Source organism: Poromitra crassiceps, assembly GCF_964638095.1.
Source record: "Poromitra crassiceps genome assembly, chromosome: 7".
NCBI classification, from domain to species: domain Eukaryota; kingdom Metazoa; phylum Chordata; class Actinopteri; order Beryciformes; family Melamphaidae; genus Poromitra; species Poromitra crassiceps.
In genome coordinates this window covers 58,798,797-58,819,641 of record NC_139628.1, presented here as the reverse complement: position 1 = coordinate 58,819,641, position 20,845 = coordinate 58,798,797, and the positions used below count along the sequence as shown (strand labels likewise).

The 20,845-nt window shown below is 42.5% G+C and overlaps 1 protein-coding gene across 1 annotated transcript; it reads left to right on the top strand.

Annotated features, from left to right (window-relative positions):
* Positions 1–9,232: 9,232 nt before the first annotated feature.
* LOC310779746 (kelch-like protein 33) lies at positions 9,233–20,692 on the top strand (the record flags this gene model as incomplete). The annotated part of the gene is made up of 6 exons (XM_083640240.1): positions 9,233–9,347; positions 9,602–10,279; positions 10,874–11,819; positions 13,304–13,642; positions 19,022–19,189; positions 20,170–20,692. The coding sequence occupies 6 exons, from the start codon at positions 9,233–9,235 to the stop codon at positions 20,690–20,692; spliced, it is 2,769 nt and encodes a 922-aa protein (XP_083496366.1).
* Between the last annotated feature and the right edge of the window lie 153 nt (positions 20,693–20,845).

Below are 20,845 nucleotides of genomic sequence, written 5' to 3'. Positions count from 1 at the left end.
AACTTGACGTTTTCTCTTTCACAGTTCTACAAGCAAACGCTTTCATTCCAAAATGCAAAGACGTTTTTTTTTGCATATTCTAACAAAAACTACAATCGATAGCACAACATTAAGACAGATTATGGTGCTTTTTGAAGAAGAATAGGCCAACTTTTGGAAGGAAGTTATTCTGTCCTGTGAGAGTGAGATATGACATCACTATAGTAGTGACCTGGCCACCAGGCAGAGCCTTCTTGAACTGTATGACATCATCTGTGGATTTATGGCATCATCACTGGAATCATCAAGGATGACATGATCATAAACTATGACATCATCACTGTCGACAACATCACTGTGGCATCAACACTCTTGACACCCTTGGTGACCTCTTCATCAGTGGTGACATCATCTAACAGTTCTGGGGGTTTTACTCTGCTTTCAAGTGCAAGATCTGGGTCGGAATGTTTGAAATACTGAAACAGAAACATATTTACTGATGGCTGGAAGGATCCCAGACTCTCCCAAAATGTGGTTAATAACTAGAAACTAGAACCACAGTAGTAGAAAGATAAACACATTACTAATTACATTCTGTGTAATATGGTGTCTGAATGCACTGGATCCCTAAGGAATAGCTCCAGTATTTCATGTTTGACTCAGATCTTTCATACATCCCTTGAACATCTCTGGCACTCTGTACATTCCCGCCCGGCACCGATCCGTCCACACAGAACCAACAGATCCGTCCACACAGAACCAACAGATCCGTCCACACAGAACCAACAGAGACGTGCCGCTTGTGTTTGCCTCACATCTCGCCCGCCTGCCCGTCTCTCTCTCTCCCTCTCTCTCTCTCTCTCCCTCTCTCTCTCTCTCTCTCTCTCTCTCTCTCTCTCTCTCACCCCCTCGTTTGTAAAAATAGACCTCTCGTCTCGCTCCTCACACCGACGAGGCGCGGGATCGTTGCGAGGGGGGAAGATTTCAGGGTCACGCGCGCGCGGGTACGAACGACAGGCTACAATAGGAAAATATGTAAATGACGATGAAGCTGAACTATGCAATCCCCCCCAACATTCTTACCGCAGTATCTTAACCCCTTTCGTCCTTGGCACTGTCGTCACTTTCCTGCCCCTCCCTGACCTCTCTCTCTCCCCCTCTCACAGTCTCTCCCTCTCTCTCCCCCTCTCACAGTCTCTCCCTCTCTCCCCCTCTCACAGTCTCTCCCTCTCTCTCCCCTCTCACAGTCTCTCCCTCTCTCCCCCTCTCACAGTCTCTCCCTCTCTCTCCCCTCTCACAGTCTCTCCCTCTCTCTCCCCCTCTCACAGTCTCTCCCTCTCTCTCCCCTCTCACAGTCTCTCCCTCTCTCTCCCCCTCTCACAGTCTCTCCCTCTCTCTCCCCCTCTCACAGTCTCTCCCTCTCTCTCCCCCTCTCACAGTCTCTCCCTCTCTCCCCTCTCACAGTCTCTCCCTCTCTCCCCCCTCTCACAGTCTCTCCCTCTCTCCCCTCTCACAGTCTCTCCCTCTCTCTCCCCCTCTCACAGTATCTCCCCCCCTCTCACAGTCTCTCACAGTCTCTCCCTCTCTCCCCTCTCACAGTCTCTCCCTCTCTCTCCCCCTCTCACAGTCTCTCCCTCTCTCCCCTCTCACAGTCTCTCCCTCTCTCTCCCCCTCGCACAGTCTCTCCCCCTCTCACAGTCTCTCCCCTCTCACAGTCTCTCCCTCTCTCCCCTCTCACAGTCTCTCCCTCTCTCTCCCCCTCTCACAGTCTCTCCCCCTCTCACAGTCTCTCTCCCCTCTCACAGTCTCTCCCTCTCTCCCCTCTCACAGTCTCCCTCTCTCTCCCCCTCTCACAGTCTCTCCCACTCTCCCCTCTCACAGTCTCTCCCTCTCATTCTCTCTCTCTCTCTCTCTCTCACAGTCTCTCCCTCTCTCTCCCCCTCTCACAGTCTCTCCCCCTCTCACAGTCTCTCTCCCCTCTCACAGTCTCTCCCTCTCTCCCCTCTCACAGTCTCCCTCTCTCTCCCCCTCTCACAGTCTCTCCCACTCTCCCCTCTCACAGTCTCTCCCTCTCATTCTCTCTCTCTCTCTCTCACAGTCTCTCCCTCTCTCTCCCCCTCTCACAGTCTCTCCCCCTCTCACAGTCTCTCTCTCGCCCTCTCTGAAGATCTAAAATAGAGCGTGTCCTAGTTTAGAAAGCAATAGGAAGAAGTCTAGCTCCCATCATGTACAGTCCATCTCTTTTTTTAATATAACTCTGTGGAATTGACACTGTTGATTTCAGACTGACTTTGCAACAGTGCTGAAAACACATGGATGGTGGAACGTATTATTATGTTTCCTGGCTCAACTTAGTGTATTTGTATCAGTAACATGTAAGACAACCTCAAGTAAAAGGAGCTTTATAAACAGCGGGTCGCAATCAAGCCCCCAGGAATAGCGCTGGGCTGTGAAGCCATTTGAACATGGTGGCGAAGCTCTGTATTGCAAGTCACGTGACGCCATGCAGCCCAGAAAGGAAAATTCCCATCCACTTGCATGGGGACCCCGGCAGCTGTTAGACCCAGGGGAATTTTTTCCGGGTGTCACTCAAAGTATAAAACGACTCTTTTAATTATCAAAAAAAAATTTATGGGGTAATTTTCTCTTCAGAAGCCACTAAGAGCCGTATACGGGGGTATTTTCTTCTTGTAATACATCCATGGGTGGGAGGGGTGGGAGACGTCATGGAATACGTCATGGCACACATGCGCACTTCGCCTTAGGCCGCATGGTCAGGAAGTAAAACCAGGAAGAAAAACCCCCCATGATGGCTTCATGCGCCAGTGAGCAGATCCGTCCGAATGCATGGGTGTGCGTGGCACGTCCCCTATCCAGGTCTTTTAATACATCCATGGTCGCAATAGACCCTTCTCACAGGGGCCATTTTGTGTCGAAAAGGCAGAATTACTGTAACACAGGTGCAAGCAAAACACTAATGAGGGTTTCCAAATTCCAATCATGGCAGTTTGAAACCCTCATTAGTGTTTTGCTTGCACCTGTGTTCCTTTTTGACACAAAATGGCCCCTGTGAGAAGGGTCTATCATGGGAAAGCAACGAATCGATTAAACCAAACAATGAAGGTATTTCTCAGCCCTACAGTGAAACATCAGTGTCATTGTTTAGTGAGATTGAAAGCACAAACTGGAAAAAGCCATTTTGCCCAGCCTTCTCTGTACTAGTATATGTTTCATGTTATGTTCTTATTGTATTACGATGCTTTCAATGTTCCAATTCACTTTTCAATGTTTACAATGTGTTGCCGTTGCTCGGCAACACTGTAGACGAGTGTTGATTCTAAATTTAGCGCAGGTTACACTGCAAAAGGCCATTATTTACCATCATTTACTTCACGATTAAGACCTTGATCTCGTCCACACTGTTGTATTATTTGAATATTTTATATTTTATTTGAATAGTATTATATTGTCTTGTTTTGTTTCTGTGTATGATGTTCACCTCTGTGTTTCATGGGGCCATAGCAATTCAATAAAACTAGATTGTATTTTGACAAAGAAAAGTTTCCCAGTTATGTTATTTATGCAGATGTTGGTTATATCATGTCTGTTGTAGATTTGTTTGTGATTGCTTCTTTGTTTTATGAATTCACAATTAACACCTTTTGTGGGTTTCCATTGATACCTGATGCAGCATTTGCGTGTATATCCCTCATTTGTGTGTGTATCCCTTTAAGACCGCGAACCGTGTCACGCGGTCTTAAAGGGATACACACACAAATGCTGCATCAGGTATCAATGGGTTAACCTGCACGCTATATATATATATATATATATATATTATAGAGAGAGAGAGGCAGAGAAGAAAAGGGAGATGTGGGAGGACAGGAGAAGATATCAGCATGACTCTGAAACATAAGGACAAAACAGACTGTACCATAACCTGTCTCCAACAGAGAGAGAGTCAAATGAGCTGACACCATATGAAGGCTTTCCTTCCTAAACACCCCATAATAATATCAGTTTCAAATTGAGCTGAATAGCTCTTTTATAATTTCCATTCATCAGCATTTCAAAAATACAGATAATCACATCCTCAAAAGTGTCGTTGTTTTGTAAGTAATGGTCTTCAGATAGTGAATAACTTCCACACGTAGTGGCAAAACTCTGCATGCAACATAATAGGAGTGACGATTTTGAAGAGTGAAGATTTTCTGAAGATTTTTTTCTTTTTTCTTATTCAGTTACAACAGTGTTTTCTGCTCTTGAGGAAAAGGCTTGGGGTTTGTGTGTGTGTGTGTGTGTGTGTGTGTGTGTGTGTGTGTGTGTATGTACATGCGTGCGTGCGTGTGTGTGTGTGTGTGTATGTGTGTGTGTGCGTGCGTGCGTGTGACTTTCAGCTAATTCAAAATGCTGCTGCTAGAGTTCTAACGAAGACTAAGAAAGCTGATCATATTACTCCAGTTCTTAAGTCCTTACACTGGTTGCCAGTGTGTCATAGAATAGATTTTAAAATACTGTTATTAGTCTATAAATCACTTAATGGCCTAGGCCCAAAATACATAGCTGAATTGCTCCCACGCTACGAACCGTCTAGACCTCTTAGGTCAACAGGGTCCAGCTTATTAACTGTCCCTAGGATCAAATCAAATCATGGGAAGGCCGCATTTACCCACTATGCTTCTGCTAGCTGGAACAAATTGCCTGAAGACCTCAGATCTGCCCCAACGTTACTTTTAAAAATACACTAAAGACTTTTATGTTTACCGTCGCTTTTAACTGCTGACAGCTGTTTCTCAATCACTATTATACAATTGGTTTTAAAACATAGATGACTGTAATTACTGCTAAAAGCTGCAGGTCTGGGGGATGGTTCCGTAATACGGATATACTCAGAAGAGGGTGAGGTGATGCGTCAGGAGGGATGCACGCGTAAGGGGAGCTTACTTGAGCTGTACTCGTTTTAAGCAAGGTTTAGGTGTCGACGGGCAACAGATGACCCAAGGTACAAGCGGGGGTATGCTTGGCGTCCAAACTGCAGTATAGAGGAAAAGAGGACACCGTACCCAGACCTGAGTTTTATGTGTGTGTAGTCATGTTTATAGTCATGATGTCGGGGGACTAAATATAGATAAATTGATTTATTCTATTATGCAAACCCAATGAGTCCTCTAAGTTTTTTGCTCTTTTTGCAACTTTTGCGCCTGTTGCCTAATGCACTTTTTATACTCTTTTTAAAGTTTTGTTGTGATGCTTTTAAATGTCCATTTTATTCTCTTCTTTTATTCTTTTATTTTCCATCCATTTTATGTGAAGCACTTTGAATTGCCTCTGCGTATTGTGACGGTCCCCTGTTTATTGTTTATGTTTCACATTCCCACTGCACCTTTCCTTTGCTTTAGGTAGTTTGTTTATATGCTTTAATTCTTATCTTGTCTTCTGTTTTGCTCTCAGGACTCTGGGAGGGCAGATTGGCTGATCAGCTAATTGGAGTGCACCTGGGCCCAGGGCTCACTCCAGCTTTAAAACTCTGCCCTCCTGGCTGAGGCTGTTAGATTTGATTTCCTTTCTTCTCCCCACCCTGCACTCATCTCAACATTTTGGTTTATCCATGCAACACCCTTCACACACTACACTCATCCACACATGCCTTACACTACTGACTTTACTGATTCTCACATGTCATGGTTTATTTAGTTTGGTTTTGTTTGGGTTTAGTAAATAAATATTATGTTTTGAAGTTACACCGACGTTTTCCTTGTCTTTTGTTATGCCTCTTGGTTCCCCTAGGCCAGGGTCATAACAGTATGAAATGTGCTATACAAATAAACTTGACTTGACTTTTAAAATGAAACACTGTACTCCCCTAGGTCACATGCTCCTACGATGTAACCTGCCAAAACGTTGGGGAGGTGATGATCAGCCTTGGAGTCTGTTCCAAAGCCTAGAGATGTGATGGTGCCATCATGCCTCACATGCAGGTCACTGTGGAGAGCGCAGGGTCATTGTGTCTTCAGCTGGCTCTGTGTTTTAAAGCACCAAGAAAATGGTGAAAACGACATACCCAAACTAAAATGCTTACTGTGGCTGAACCGCTAGGGTTACAGACAACTGCCTGACCTTTTCTGAAAGGTAAGACTTTGAAGTTTCTGGTCCACGTGTCAGAATTACTCTATGTGTTACTGACCCTGAGTAACACCAGCTCAAACACAGTGGTTGATTCTCGCCTAGAATAAAAAACACTTTTAGAGTGTAAACAGTTACCTGTGGTTGTTGTATTTATGGCTAGAAACCCAATGGAGACATAGCCACAGGCCTTACCACATCCCAACTCAAAGAAGATGAAAAAATACCAAAACATGAGTATTTGGCAGTGGTTTTTGTAGGGAGATACCTAGGCGGATTTCCAAAAAGCCATTATAAAAAGTCATTTGAAAAAGCCAAATAATCTGAAATGTTGTCTTTGTCTTTGTACAAAGACAGCTATAACTTCTGCTGTGTTGATCTGATCTGAAAAAGGAAGACATGGTTCGATGCGCAAGATTCAGCCGGTTAATTTGGTATGTAGCATGAACAGCATTGTTCAGAATTAACTACCTAATTAATCACATAAATGACAAATAAACAGCAAAAAATCAGAAACGTAACGCCGGCGTTACGGTGCAAACATACTTTCATTGTAAGGCCATCTTATAACCTTTGACTTCTACTCATTTATTTTATTTTATTTGTCATTTTATTCCATTTGTTGTGGATCTGTTTACCTTACCTTTCTGCATGTTAGAGTTTTATTTTTTATTATTATAAATGTTTACTGTTATGTCTTTATTTTGTTTTTATATAATATATGTAAAAAATATGTAAATCTATGTGATGATGGATGGACTATACCATATAACAATTGATCTTTGTATGTCAAGTGATTTACGCAAAAAAAAAAAAAAAAAAAAAAAAAAAAAAAAATGTTTAGATCCAGAGTTAAAAACCGTGCGAGGGTGAGCAGCACCCACACTGCGGAAGTGTCCTGGAACCTAACCTTTGACCTCTCTGGAACTGGCATTTCCCTAAGTGATAAAAAAAAAAAAAAGCAATATTATGAAATGATCAGTCAATATTTGTGAACATGAACAATTCTCTCTATGACCGTTTGGAATGACATTTCTGCCAATCTACATCTAAGCTATTCACAAGAAACAGCACCAGTTGCCACTTGTGATAATGTGCTAATACAAGAAATCACGTTTGTGAGAGTCCATTTTCAGATGCCACTAATCTGTGAAGCTCATTTTCAGGTTAGAGGTAATATGAATCCGCTGTTTGTTTTCTCTGCGGGCACAAAAGACAACAGCTGTAAATGTGCTTCATGTCCTCTCCTGCCTCCTCCTTCCCCTCATGCTTGACCCAGATTCCAACATGGCCATCCGTGGAGGAGCAACGTGATCCCACTGGCCACTCTCCAGGCATTTATACCCATCCTGCCTGTGTTCCCAGAATGCAATGGGAATGGCTGCCAAGGCCTCGAGATGTCGAACGGCCTCAAACGGGCAGAGATCAAACTGCTTGCACGTCTAGAGATCCTCATGTATGGTTAAGAGAGGGTAGACACAAGTCTAGAGATCCTCGTGTATGGTTAAGAGAGGGTAGACACAAGTCTAGAGATCCTCATGTATGGTTAAGAGAGGGTAGACACAAGTCTAGAGATCCTCGTGTATGGTTAAGAGAGGGTAGACACAAGTCTAGAGATCATCATGTATGGTTAAGAGAGGGTAGACACAAGTTTGTATACATTTAAAATCTGTTCCCCACAGCAAGACTGCAGCGAGTTTTATTTTTATTATTATAAATGTTCTGTCCTTTCACTCCGTTAGCTCCATAATATGTCATATTGCTTGTCACAATAAATAAGACTTGTTTGATGACTTCTTTGAGGGAATGTAATAATTGTATCTATCACATCCGCTATTTCTGTTGCTCTTTGAACAACTCGGGATATTTATCGACAAGATTTTTGCCAAGCTGGACGCGCTATGGGCTACAGTATGTTGTGTCTGTGTCAGCAACGTAACGGGGGGGACAGGGCGTGCTGGGAGCTTTACAGCAGAAGAAGCACCAATATTTAACGTGAGGCATCATGGCAGCTAGAAATAAGGTGGATAGTTAATTAGGGTCCAACATTGTCTACCAAGTTGAGAAAAGTCAGCAAATGGTTAGGGGCCTACATGGTTAGGGGCCTAGGGGCCTACAGTACATCTGGACATTTCCATTTTCCACTGACAGTCAATATCTCAGAAGCTAACAAAGGAAGGGAAATGATTCGGTAAAGAGGATAAATCACCAAGATAATAGCTCAAACTAAATCATCAAATGGACACGGTTAGTGCAGGCATGTCCAAAGTCGTGACCCATCTTAAATGGCCCTCGGCTTGTCTCTCAAAATAGACTATATGTGGCCCTCCACACAGTATTAGTTAATCAAGCAAGTTCAATTAGCATTTTGTCCGTTCACCTAACGATGACAACACTATCATACAGTTTGTAGGCAATCACCAAGTAGGAACAACACAGGCAGAACTAGTGTTTTCAGATGGTAAACAAAAGTACAATTGTATTGTATGTGATTTATTTTTATTTTTATAACCCATATGATGCGAGAAACAGCTGGCCGGCCCCCCGGTAATTTATTTTCACATGATCTAATCTGGCCCCCATTCAAAAAGGTTTGGACACCCCTTCAGTCTTTGCTTGGCTTAAGGCTGACTGCCAAAACAGTTCACAATTGTTAGATGACTTTGATCATGTGTTTTGGAGTATATATATAGCGACTTGTTTGGTTGTGTGAGGATTCCTAGGTGCTTGTGTCAGTCACACAATGTGTGTGGTGTTCACATACAGGACAAGAGGAGGGAAGAGGGACAGGATCAGACAGATGATAGAGCTGCTGTTTGCAGAAGGGGAGAGAGCTGCTGCAACAATAATGACAACAACATCCAAACCATGGATACTATTGGACATGAATGAGCTGAACGACCTTTTGCATTTATCCACATAAACTGAACAAAAAGTAAGTGATTTAGTCTTTTACCATCCCGGAGGCGGGACTTGTCAGTGTTTGGATTAAGGCTTTTTTTTTTTTTTTTTTTTTTTACTTTCTATGATCTTCTGGTTATAGTGGGCGTTATGGCACTAGCTAATCCATACCACCAAAAGGAGTGGAATGAATGTAGGAGACCAAAGTATACACAACAGAGAAGTAAGGATGAGGAGGAAAGCTCAGGGCGACAAGAAGAACAACTCCAGGAAGAAACATTTTCACATTCAGTGGAACCTGTGGATGCAGATTCTGACTTGGAAGGATTTGAGGATGAACACGGGCAAAGAGATGTCAATGAATGTCAGGGTTTTGAGGGAATACATAAGGAAGAGATTAATGAAGATCCTGGGGAACTGAAAAATCCTGGTGAACCACCATGGAGAAATGAAACAAGCATCCCAGGGGCTACGGCAAATCATGGCGGAAGAGAAGCAGAGGAACCGGGACAGAGGAAAGTCGAAGGACAAGTGGGGTTGGCAAGTCATGACGAAACAGTTGCAGAATCTCAGAGTGATGAAAACAGTGTCCCATCAGGCACTCTGACAACTCCAGAGGAGTTTCAAGATGGCCGGGAGAAGCTCCAAGAAGAGGAGGCGGGAGGGTCGGACTCGGCAGATGAGAAGGAAACTGAATATTCAATAGAGAAGGATAAGGAAAGTGATGATGAAGAGGATGTGGTAAGGGTTTACAGCAAAGAGCATTATCCCGCAGACATATTCCACACCTTGAAGGAGTTCAGGGATTCGTCTCTCCTCACCGACCTGACTCTGAGCACTGAGGATGGGAGGAGCTTCGACGTACACTCGCCTGTCCTGGCTGCTGTCAGCTCCCTCATCCAGGAGAGACTGAGGCAAAGGAAAGATGATGCAATGGACGTGGAAGTCCATAGGTGGTCCATGCTTCTGGGTCCTGAGGTGGATCATGTGGGGCTCCAAGCGGTTCTGGAGTTTGCCTACACCGGAGCCACATTAGCTCTGAACAGAGACACCGTGGCCCAGATAAAGGCTGCTGCTCAAACACTCGGGGTCCACAGAGTTCTGGGTCTCTGTGTGAAAGAAGAGGAAACGCCTGTGAGAAACGGAGAGCCAAAGAAAGAAGAGAGGATCTCTTCTGCACAACAGATGGAGATCAGTCTCCAGGCCGTCAGAAAGCTGTGGATAGAACAAGTGGGTTGTGACGTCATTCTGGAGGCGCTTGAGGCATCGCTCTATGGTGAGTAGATTATGTCCCTGAGGCACAAACATCGTTTTCCCAAGCCAGTATAGATGAAACCACGCACACTTCCATATGACGAAAGCCTAAGTGGAACAAGCCATGGATAAGCTAGCAGAATCGTAACCTAAAGAGTTGTAACGTAACCGAACCTATTTGCCTTAACCCCACCTTCAGAGACCTCATGCTTAATTGTAACAGAGATTATTGTTTTTATTGTGATCATCAATTTACAAAGATACACTTAGATATTTGCTGCTGCAGCTGTGACTAGACTTCCCTGCAGATGTTCATGACTTTTACCCATACATTATCAAATTGACCATCATAACTTTATACTGGAAAACATGTACAACAAAATGTTCAAATACACATTTAGATACACTACTAAAAACACAAATCTACTCAGACGGTCTGATGTATTCTTATATCAATGTACTGACTGTAATTATTTCCATGTACGGGACCAAATATACAAATTAGGAATACTTCAAAGTATTCCTACAAAATATTTGAACTCGTACAATCGGGCCTCTTTTATGTCTCTTGGGATGATAGCGTGTATCTTCTCGCCTTCATGTCGCCTCCCTCCAGTCCACAGAGTCATCCTGGCTGCTAGCAGTGACTACTTCCGGGGCATGTTCACCTGCGGGATGAGGGAATCCCATCAGCCCTGTGTGACCCTCCCCTTCCTGTTGGCTTCTGAGCTGGAGGCTCTGATTGGCTCCTCCTACAGCGGGGCCCTCCCCCTCAGCTGGCAGAGTGTCTTCGAGATCACCGGTACCTCCCTTAAGCTCCAGTACCAACCTGCCCTCTCCTTGTGCCTCGACTTCCTCCAAAAGGAGATGAATCCCCACTCCTGCCTGGATGTGGTGTCTTTTGCCGAGGCCTACGAGATGCTACAGCTCCTCGAAATGGCGGACGATTTTGTCACGCGGCAGTTCCCAAAGGTGGCGGGCACATCGAAGTTCAAAGACCTGCCGGCCAAACAGCTCCTAAAGTACCTGAGCAGTCCGTCGCTCTGTGTTCCATCTGAGCTCGTTGTGTTCAAGGCGGTGGTGGCCTGGATCCAAGCCGAGCCCGAGAAAAGGCTGAGGCTTGCTAGGGAACTGATGAAAACCGTACAATTCCCCCTGATGACTTTCGAGGAATTCAAAGAGGTTCAATCTATGAAGATGTGGTCGCAGCATCGCAGCCTGGCAGAGCTCTATAAGTCAGTTCTGAAGGAGTTCTGCTCCAACAACGCCGCACCCCAGAGCCAGTGCCGGGTCTACTACCTGCCAAAAGAGAGCCTTCTGTTGGTCGGAGGCGAGCAGATGTCTCAAGACTTCGGTAGACACAGAATCAGCAGGGAAGTGTGGTTTGGGAACTCCTTGAGAAACCATACGGGGATGGTGAAGACCATGGAGTGGAGGAGATTGGGAGAGATGCCGGAGCCGCCGAGGTTTAGACACGAGGTGGCCGCGCTCAACGGACAACTGTATGTGATTGGAGGAAAGAAGTATTACGGCATCGATGACATCTTGAATTCTGCGTACAGGTGAGAGAGGGTGGTTTAGTATCCTGTTTATTAAAGGAATAGTTCACCCAAAAATGAAAATTCGGTCATTATCATCATCATCATCATCTACTCACCCTCATGCCAAGTGAAAGACAGGTGACAATTGTTAGTCCATATATAACACACAGGGAGGTTGCCAGCACAACCTCTTAGCAGCCTTCTAGAAAAACATCTGAAGTCAACCTGGGACCAGTTCTTTAGAGTTCCAAGCAATCACACTGTGAATAGAAAGATCTATAACCCATTATTTGTTGCAAATCAACCATTAAACGATGGTTTATATATATTAACTATAGGTCTATTTGGAACAAAGAGTGAGTCCCCATTTCAATTGTTTTGGAGAAAGCTGCTACGGAGTTGTGCTGGCAACCTGCCTGTGTATTGGACAAAATTCACTTGTGTTTCAACTGGAATGAGGGTGAGTAGATGATGACAGACTTTTCATTTTTGGGTGAACTATTCCTTTAACCCATTGATACCTGATGCAGCATTTGTGTGTGTATCCCTTTAAGACCGAAAACCGCGTTAACACGGTTCGCGGTCTTAACTCATTCTCTGCCAAAGACGTACCCGGACGTACTTTTAACAATGGCGTTCTGTGCCAAAGACGTACTCGGACGTACTTTCATGTTTTGGCTGTTTACATTACATCAGACACTTTCCCAGCCTGTGACATTGTTTCAAGTCAAACTGATAAAAGGAACCCGCTAGTTTAGTATTTATGGGTGGAGCCTGTGGTCGAAACAGAGTCCGATCCAGAGTTCTCGGTTGGCGACGATGGCGAGGAAGACGCCAGCATTTTTGTTATTGCTCCACGACGGAGCGCCATGGCGACGAAGGCTCCCCTTCACAGCGTTCTGATCCGTCTGACACAGATGAATCGGAGGAGGAGAAATGGGTGCCACTTGGAGAGAGCGATGACGATGGTAAAAAGTAGCCTATTTAACGAGATGGCCGCAGAGTGAGTAAGCTGATTGTTTGAGCTCAAGACTGTCTCTCTTCTTTGACTATTTGTAGCACTTCAAGGCTCCCTAGCTACACTATTTTCTTCTAACAATTTTGCGGCTTGTACACACTTCAATAAGTGCTCATTTGTTTGGCAAAAGGACATTTTTTTATATAGATATACTTTTTTGCCTATCAAAAAGTCAAGTCACCAAAACAATGGATGAATCCCAACTGAAAATGCTGTTTGATGCCATAGCACAGTCAAAAGCTGATCTGATGACCTACTTTGACACCAAAGTGGATACTATTTTTTCCTCTTTGAATACCATCAAAGTCTCCTTATCTTCACTTGGTGAGCATGTTGCCCAACTTGAACATCGTGTTGGAGCAAATGAGGACAACTTTACTGATGTTTCCAAACGAGTTAAACAGCTCGAAAAAGATAACTCTTACCTAATGGAGAAAGTTGAGGATCTGGAAAACCGGAGTAGATCTGCTAATCTCCGTTTTGTCAGAGTACCTGAATCTGCAGAAGGCCGCGACATGCTGGGGTTTATGGCCCAGCTGATTCCACAGCTCCTGGGGCAGAGCAACTTCCCTACTCCACCAGTGATCGAGAGGGCACATCGCACTCCCACTGTCCGCCGGAATGATATCTCCTCTCCAAGGCCCATCCTGATTAAGCTGTTGCACTTCCAGGACAAAGTCAAAATCCTCCGACTTGCTCGGGAAAAAAATGAGCTGTTCTTTAACGGGAGTCGCGTCTTCATTTACCCTGACTATAGCGCTGACCTGACAAGGAGACGCAGGTCCTTTGATCCGGTCAAACGGAGGCTCCGTGAACTTAATCTCAAGTACTCACTCCGCTATCCCTGCACACTGAGTGTGTCTGTTGATGGCAAAGAGCGGCTTTTCCGTGACCATAAAGCTGCAGAAGATGTCTTTATGTCCTCTAACTCCTCCATGAATTCCCCAACATCAGTTACCTCTGAAGCTAATGGTGCTACCTACTCGCTTACTAGCGTACGCTAGTTAGCTGTCATAAAGTTCATTGAAACCTCCCAGTGTCCATTATGAAGCATGACGATTTGTTTTGATATAGTTGTTGACCTTTGCAACTATTTGTTAGTCTATTTTCCTGATGTTGTTACTTTTGCTGCTACCGTTCGGATGTTTACGTGTGGCAAGTATACTGGGAGCGACATTTTGGTTGCTCACGTGACCTGCCGTGAATCCTTTGTTTACTTCCGTAAAGCGTGAGACTATTGTCGTAAAAAGTCGCACTGGCTGTTCTATGATGATGAAATGCAGTATTGGCCTATGTCCCCCTGTTTTGAAGTTGATATAAATTTTTTTCTTTCCTTTAATGGTGGATGATCTCCCCTCTTCTCATTTCTAATTAAATCAACAAGGTATTGCATCAACTTTTCCAATGGTCTTGTTATTTGAGTAGGCCATAGTTATATCTTACAGCCTTTATAATTATTTAATTCTATATCTAAGGCACTAGCCTATTGTTTATTATATAAACACGTATTGTTTTGTGCTACATAAATATTTTTATTGTAACAGTCAAAGCTCAGTATAAGCAGTTCTGGCTTATTCACCAGAACCCTTGGGCCTATGGGGTCAAGGGTCAATGGGCTGGCCTTGGTTCTTTTTTTCTTTTTTCACTTTGTGTATGTGTGTCTGTTTTGTGTTTTGTCTGTTTGTCTTGTTTGCTTGTCTAGTTCTTTTTTATTATGTTTTTGGTATTTTTGTGACATACAGTAACTTTCTTCTCTGGGTGTACTTTACTTATTTGATCAGTGATGGTAGGTCTTATAACACTCAAGTGTCATAATTGATGTTAAAGGACTGAAAATAATCCATGTGAATATCAGAAGCCTTGTACCAAAAATCGATTTATTCCGAGCATGGGTTGAACAGTACAAACCTAATGTTATCACCTTATCAGAAACTTGGCTCACCGATAGAATATCTAATAATGAAATTAAACTTACAGACTATGTTCTATACAGAGCTGATAGAGGTGCTAGGGGTGGTGGTGTCGCTATATATGTGTCCTCTAACCTTGTCTCTGAGTTAATTATCCCTGATGTTGACCCTTTACATTTTGAGTGTATTTTCATAAAGGTAACTCTGCATGTGAATAAGTACCTAACGATTGGAAATATCTACAGACCTCCTTCTGCACCTGCTGAATCACTTAACTGTATGATTTCTACTATTAATTCTATTGCCTGTAAAAATGAATTTATTTTATTAGGTGATTTCAATAAGAATTGGATGGATAAATCTTCTAGTAAAGAAAAAAGCAGTTTTGGAAATATGAACCTAACTCAGTTAATTAATGAACCAACCCGTGTTACATCTACTAGTCAATCTCTTCTTGACTGGATACTGGTCTCACACCCAGATAGATTCATAAAAGCAGGGGTTATGTCTGACTGCCTCAGTGACCATGCCATTGTGTACTGTATCTGGAAAATCAAATTACCAAAATTACCACCCAAATTAATTAGAATTAGACAGTATAAGAAAATGAATATAGATCAATTTATAAATGACTTAATTTCAATAAATTGGGACAGATATGAACTTATACCAAACGTTCATGATGCATGGGCATTTTTTCATTCTGAATTTACTGAAGTTGTTGATAAGCACGCTCCTCTGAAAACCACTAAAGTCAGGGGAAGGCATCTACCCTGGATAACTTCTGATCTTATCAGTATATTCAGGCAAAGAGATCATGCATGGGCTACATTTCGGAACTCGAAGGATCCTGCTGACTGGGAGAGGTACAGGCAGCTGAGAAATGTGAGTAAAACTCTGACTAGAAATGCCAAATCTGATTATTATAAGGATTCTCTTGCTCAGGATTTTAAAAATCCGAAACAATTTTGGAATAAAATTAAAACCATAATTAATGTATCTGATAAAACATCACCTAATAAAATACGAGTTAATAATTCCATATTGAATGATCCACTTATAGTTGCTCAAGAGTTTAATAAGCATTTCTCAGCTGTTTGTTCTACTACTATGCCTGATTCCTCCTTTGGTGCTGATTTCAACCATGTACCGCCTAGTCACGACTCCTTTTCTTTCAGAAATATTACACCTCTTGAGGTACAAGATGCAATTAATAATCTTAAAGTAAGTAGTGGTCCTGGGTTAGATGGCATTGAAACGAAATTCCTTAAATTATCTTCTCATGTTCTCATGTATCCTCTCTGTGATCTTTTCAATATGTCTTTAGCTACGTCTGAAATGCCCTCTATATGGAAATGCTCACGTATTATTCCCTTGCACAAAGCTGGTGATGTACTTGATCCTAATAATTATAGACCAATCTCAATTATCTGTTCTACTGCTAAAGTATTTGAAAAATTAATCTATGATCAATTATCACGATATCTCAACAACTACAACATTTTGTCAAGTTTTCAATCTGGCTTTCGTTCAAATCACTCCACTACTACTGCTCTTTTAAAACTCACAAATGATATTTTTTCTGCATCTGACAAAAATAAATTAACAGGTGCAATTTTCATCGATCTAACTAAGGCTTTTGATCTTGTTGACCACTACCTTCTATTAGATAAACTTCACTCTGTTGGTCTGTCCCGCAATGCTTTACTTTGGTTTAATTCATATTTGCATAATAGGAAACAATGTGTTGTAATACAAGGAAACAAATCTGATACATTAGTACAACAACGTGGCGTGCCTCAAGGATCAACTCTTGGTCCACTTCTGTTTTCAATTTTTATTAATGATCTTCCTTTGATTTTTTCTAAATGTTGTGTTCAGCTTTACGCGGACGATACGGTAATATATACATCTCAAACTAATTTAAAACACATTGAATCAGCTCTACAATCTGATTTTGATATTCTTCAAAACTGGCTTGCAGCTAATAAATTAATTCTTAATAAAAACAAATCTCACTCTATGATCTTTGGCACCCGTCAAAATATTAATTCTAAATTCAAAAACAATTCATTTTCTATTTTTTGTCGTGACGGTACTCCACTGCATAAAGTTGAACACATCAAATACTTGGGCCTATGGCTTGACTCTGAGCTTTCATTTAAATATCATATTGATAATCTTGTTAAAAAATTGAATTTCAGTGCTGGTGTTCTCTACCGCTCAAAAAAATGCTTTTCTTTTTCTGTTAAAAAGAAACTTGTTCAGCAACTTATTCTACCAATATTGGACTATGCTGACATCGTTTATCAGGCTGCATCTCAAACAAACCTTCTTTCCCTTAATGTAATTTATAACAGATTATGTAGATTTATTCTTGGTTGTGCCTTTAGAACTCATCATTGTACAATGTACGAAACACTTAATTTTCCTTCTCCTATGATGAGAAGACAGCGTCATTGGTCCCTGTTTATTTTTAAATGTATTCATTTTGACTATCCTCACTATTTAAAACAGTTTCTTGTCCCATTTACTTCTAATTATCATTTAAGACACTCCACACAGCTCTTTTTTTCTGTTCCTGCAGTCTCTAAGTCAATAGGTAAGAAAGCCTTTTTGTTTAAAGCACCTTCTGATTGGAATAATTTACCTGTAAACATTCGCTCCATATCATCCTTTCACATGTTTAAAATGGCTCTTTCTTCTTACTTTGGGACTAGCTGTACCTGTCCATGACTATATGATTATTTGACTTCATAACTTCTGTATGTGTAGATATATATATACCGGTATATATATATTGTATAATGTGTATATGATGTATTATCTATATATTATTAGATGTATGATGTATATATATATATGTATGTGTGTATGTGTATATGTATTTATTTATATATACATATATTTACTTGCCATCACCTTAGCACCTTTGTAGTATACATATAGTTTCATCCCAATCCTATCGAGTATGATTCTCTGTTCTGTATGCCCTATCACTAGTACATGATACCTGTACTTTATTATTTTTGTTTTGTTTTGTTTTATTGTTTGTCACACTGGGTCTTATTTTGTTTTGTTGTATGTTTTGTCTAATTGTGTTCACTGTATTGTATTCGTGTATAGGGCCCCCCTTGAAAACGAGATGGTTCATCTCAAGGGGTCATCCTAATAAAAATAATTTCAACTATTTTTTGTATCGCGTTTGAGATGAAATGATCACACACACAACATTTGAGTATAATTGTCACGCATTGTTTATAACTTATGCCGCCGGCATGACTCGCTTCACGTTTCCTCTTGCCAGCTCTCCCTCTCAAGGGAGAGCTCTGTCACACTCAAGGGAGGGGGAATCACATGGATACGTCAAACGCGTCAAACCGCGTCACACACCCGTCCCCAGCAACCAAGGCGAAACATGTGTCACATAAACATTTCAAAGTTTACAGCACTAACGTAGCTATTGTGTGATCTTCTGTGCTAACGTTAGTTATGAGAGGTAACGTGACAGCAGGTAACGTTACAGCACTCGTTATTCCTGTGTGTGTGTGTGTGTGTGTGTGTGTGAGAGAGAGAGAGAGTGTGTGAGTGTGACCACATAAGGGTTCGTTCCATTTGTTTATGCTTTTATCAAGCTAAGCTAAAAATCCACATGGCAACTGTAAAAGTAAATTATTTATTTGATTTTGTGCACATATTTATCATACTTTGATAAATACTGCGGCCAAGCCTCATCTGTCAAGAAACCCCAGGGGCCAGACTCTCTCTCTCTCTCTCACTCTCTGTAGCCGCTCACTGGGCGGGATGGACCGACACAGCTCCCTCAAATACATTCTCTTATTTTTTATTTTTTATTTATTTATTTGGGAAAACAAATACTGTATAATGTGTCTGATGTGTCACTGAGGCAAAAAATAAAAGGCTCAAAAGAGAGTTCTGCTTGAAACGGTGTCCTTCACTAAAAAACCTCTTTTTCTCCTATTTCCTGTTCCAAGGAGGGCATTTTTAGTGAAAACAAGCTAACTTCCACTGCTTGTAACTAAACAAGGAAACATGGTCGAGTTTCAGTTTTTTACAAGGGGTAAGAAGAGAGTCTCTGCTTTATTGTGAGATATGTTGTGTAATTTTATTCCTAGCACAGAATATTCTGTGGGTCCTGGAAGATCAGGAAATATGCTCAAAATCCTGGCACTGGGAGCACACAGACCGAAATGACCCTGGCAGAGAATGAGTTAAAGGGATAGGCACTGATTTGATCGTTATTTCTTTTCTTATTTGTTTTACTGCATCTGTAGGTTTGAGCCCGTTCAAAACAGCTGGGAGAGACTGGCTGACATGCAGGAACAAAGAAGCTCTTTCTCCATGGTGGTGCTGGATGGAAAGCTATGGGCCATTGGTGGAGAGTCTGACCCTGACAGGACACACAGTGTGGAATGTTACTGCCCCACTGCAAACACCTGGAGGTAAGATGCACAGGACTTTTCACAGTAAAGACAAAGTCTAGCTGCGTCACAAATCATGGCATGGTGTCGTCCGTTGGGGAATTGGTAGTCTCAACGCCAGACCCATGAGAGTTCTTATGCTGATACACTACGTTACTGCATGCTGCAGAGCTCTGTCTGATACACTATGTTACTGCATGCTGCAGATCTCTCTCTGGGTCTGAAACACTACGTTACTGCATGCTGCAGATCTCTCTCTGGGTCTGATACACTACGTTACTGCATGCTGCAGAGCTCTCTCTGGGTCTGATACACTATGTTACTGCATGCTGCAGATCTCTGTCTGATACACTATGTTACTGCATGCTGCAGATCTCTCTCTGGGTCTGATACACTATGTTACTGCATGCTGCAGATCTCTCTCTGGGTCTGATACACTACGTTACTGCATGCTGCAGAGCTCTCTCTGGGTCTGTTACACTACGTTACTGCATGCTGCAGATCTCTCTCTGGGTCTGATACACTACGTTACTGCATGCTGCAGAGCTCTCTCTGGGTCTGGGACACTTTCCCTCAGAGGGCTGGTTATGGGAGGGAACCGTTCACTTGGCCAGTCATATGCCAGTGATGGCTTCAGTCTTCTCCAATCGGTAACGACTTTGCGATCAGACGACACGGGAGGCGCAGCCCATTTTTCGAACCGCTCTCTCATCGGTGCTACGACGTGTCACTCATTCAATTTCAACCTGTCTGTGGAGAGACTAGGGAATTGGCTACGAAGTATGTAGGCAAATTCCAGCTAGCTAGGCTAAAAAAAGAGTGATACGTGAAAAGATTGTTTTGGTGTGGGTGTTCAGTAACATTAAAAGTTTAAGTGAATTGTCTCATATATATCAATTAAATACTTTTTTATATGTGCTTTTGAGTCGACACCCAATGAAGTTAAGTCGTGCACAACTACAACTAACGAGCTCATGTCACTAATTCCTCCTGTCTTTCAGCTTTACCCAGCCTTTGGACATGCCCCTGAGTGGGCACGTAGCCAAAGTTTTACAAGGCCAAATCTATGTCTCAGGAGGGCTGAGCAACGGCTACCAGTGTGTGGCATCCATGTTTCTGTACCACCCAGAGAAAGGAAACAGCTATCTGGCGGACATGACTAAAGCTCGGGCTCAGCACTGTATGGAGACCTTGGATGGGAATCTTTATGTAGCCGGTGGAATAACCACAGATAACAACATGGCTGCCGTTGACCAGCTGGCTTGTGAGGTGTACAATCCAGTGGCCGACTCCTGGACGGGCTTCGCATCTCTGTCAGTGCCCCATGTAGGAGCAGGATCGGCCGTTTTGGAGGGGAAGTTCTACGTGCTTGGAGGCTACAGCCAGAAAGACTACCGTGATACTAAGCATGTCCATCGTTATGATCCCAGCACGCTGCGATGGGAGAACGTGGGCACGATGCCTGGGGCTAACAACGACCTACGGGCCTCTCTGTTGTGTTTGCCACCACATTTGAGATTGTAAGGCATATGATCGGATATATACGTCAGTGCTGTTGGTACATCAAACAAACTTATTTGCATTATTTGGAAATGTTTAAAATACAGTTTGATAGAAATTGATTATGTTGAATTTCATGTTAGGTGCTTGATGTTAACTATTATTATTATTAGCTTT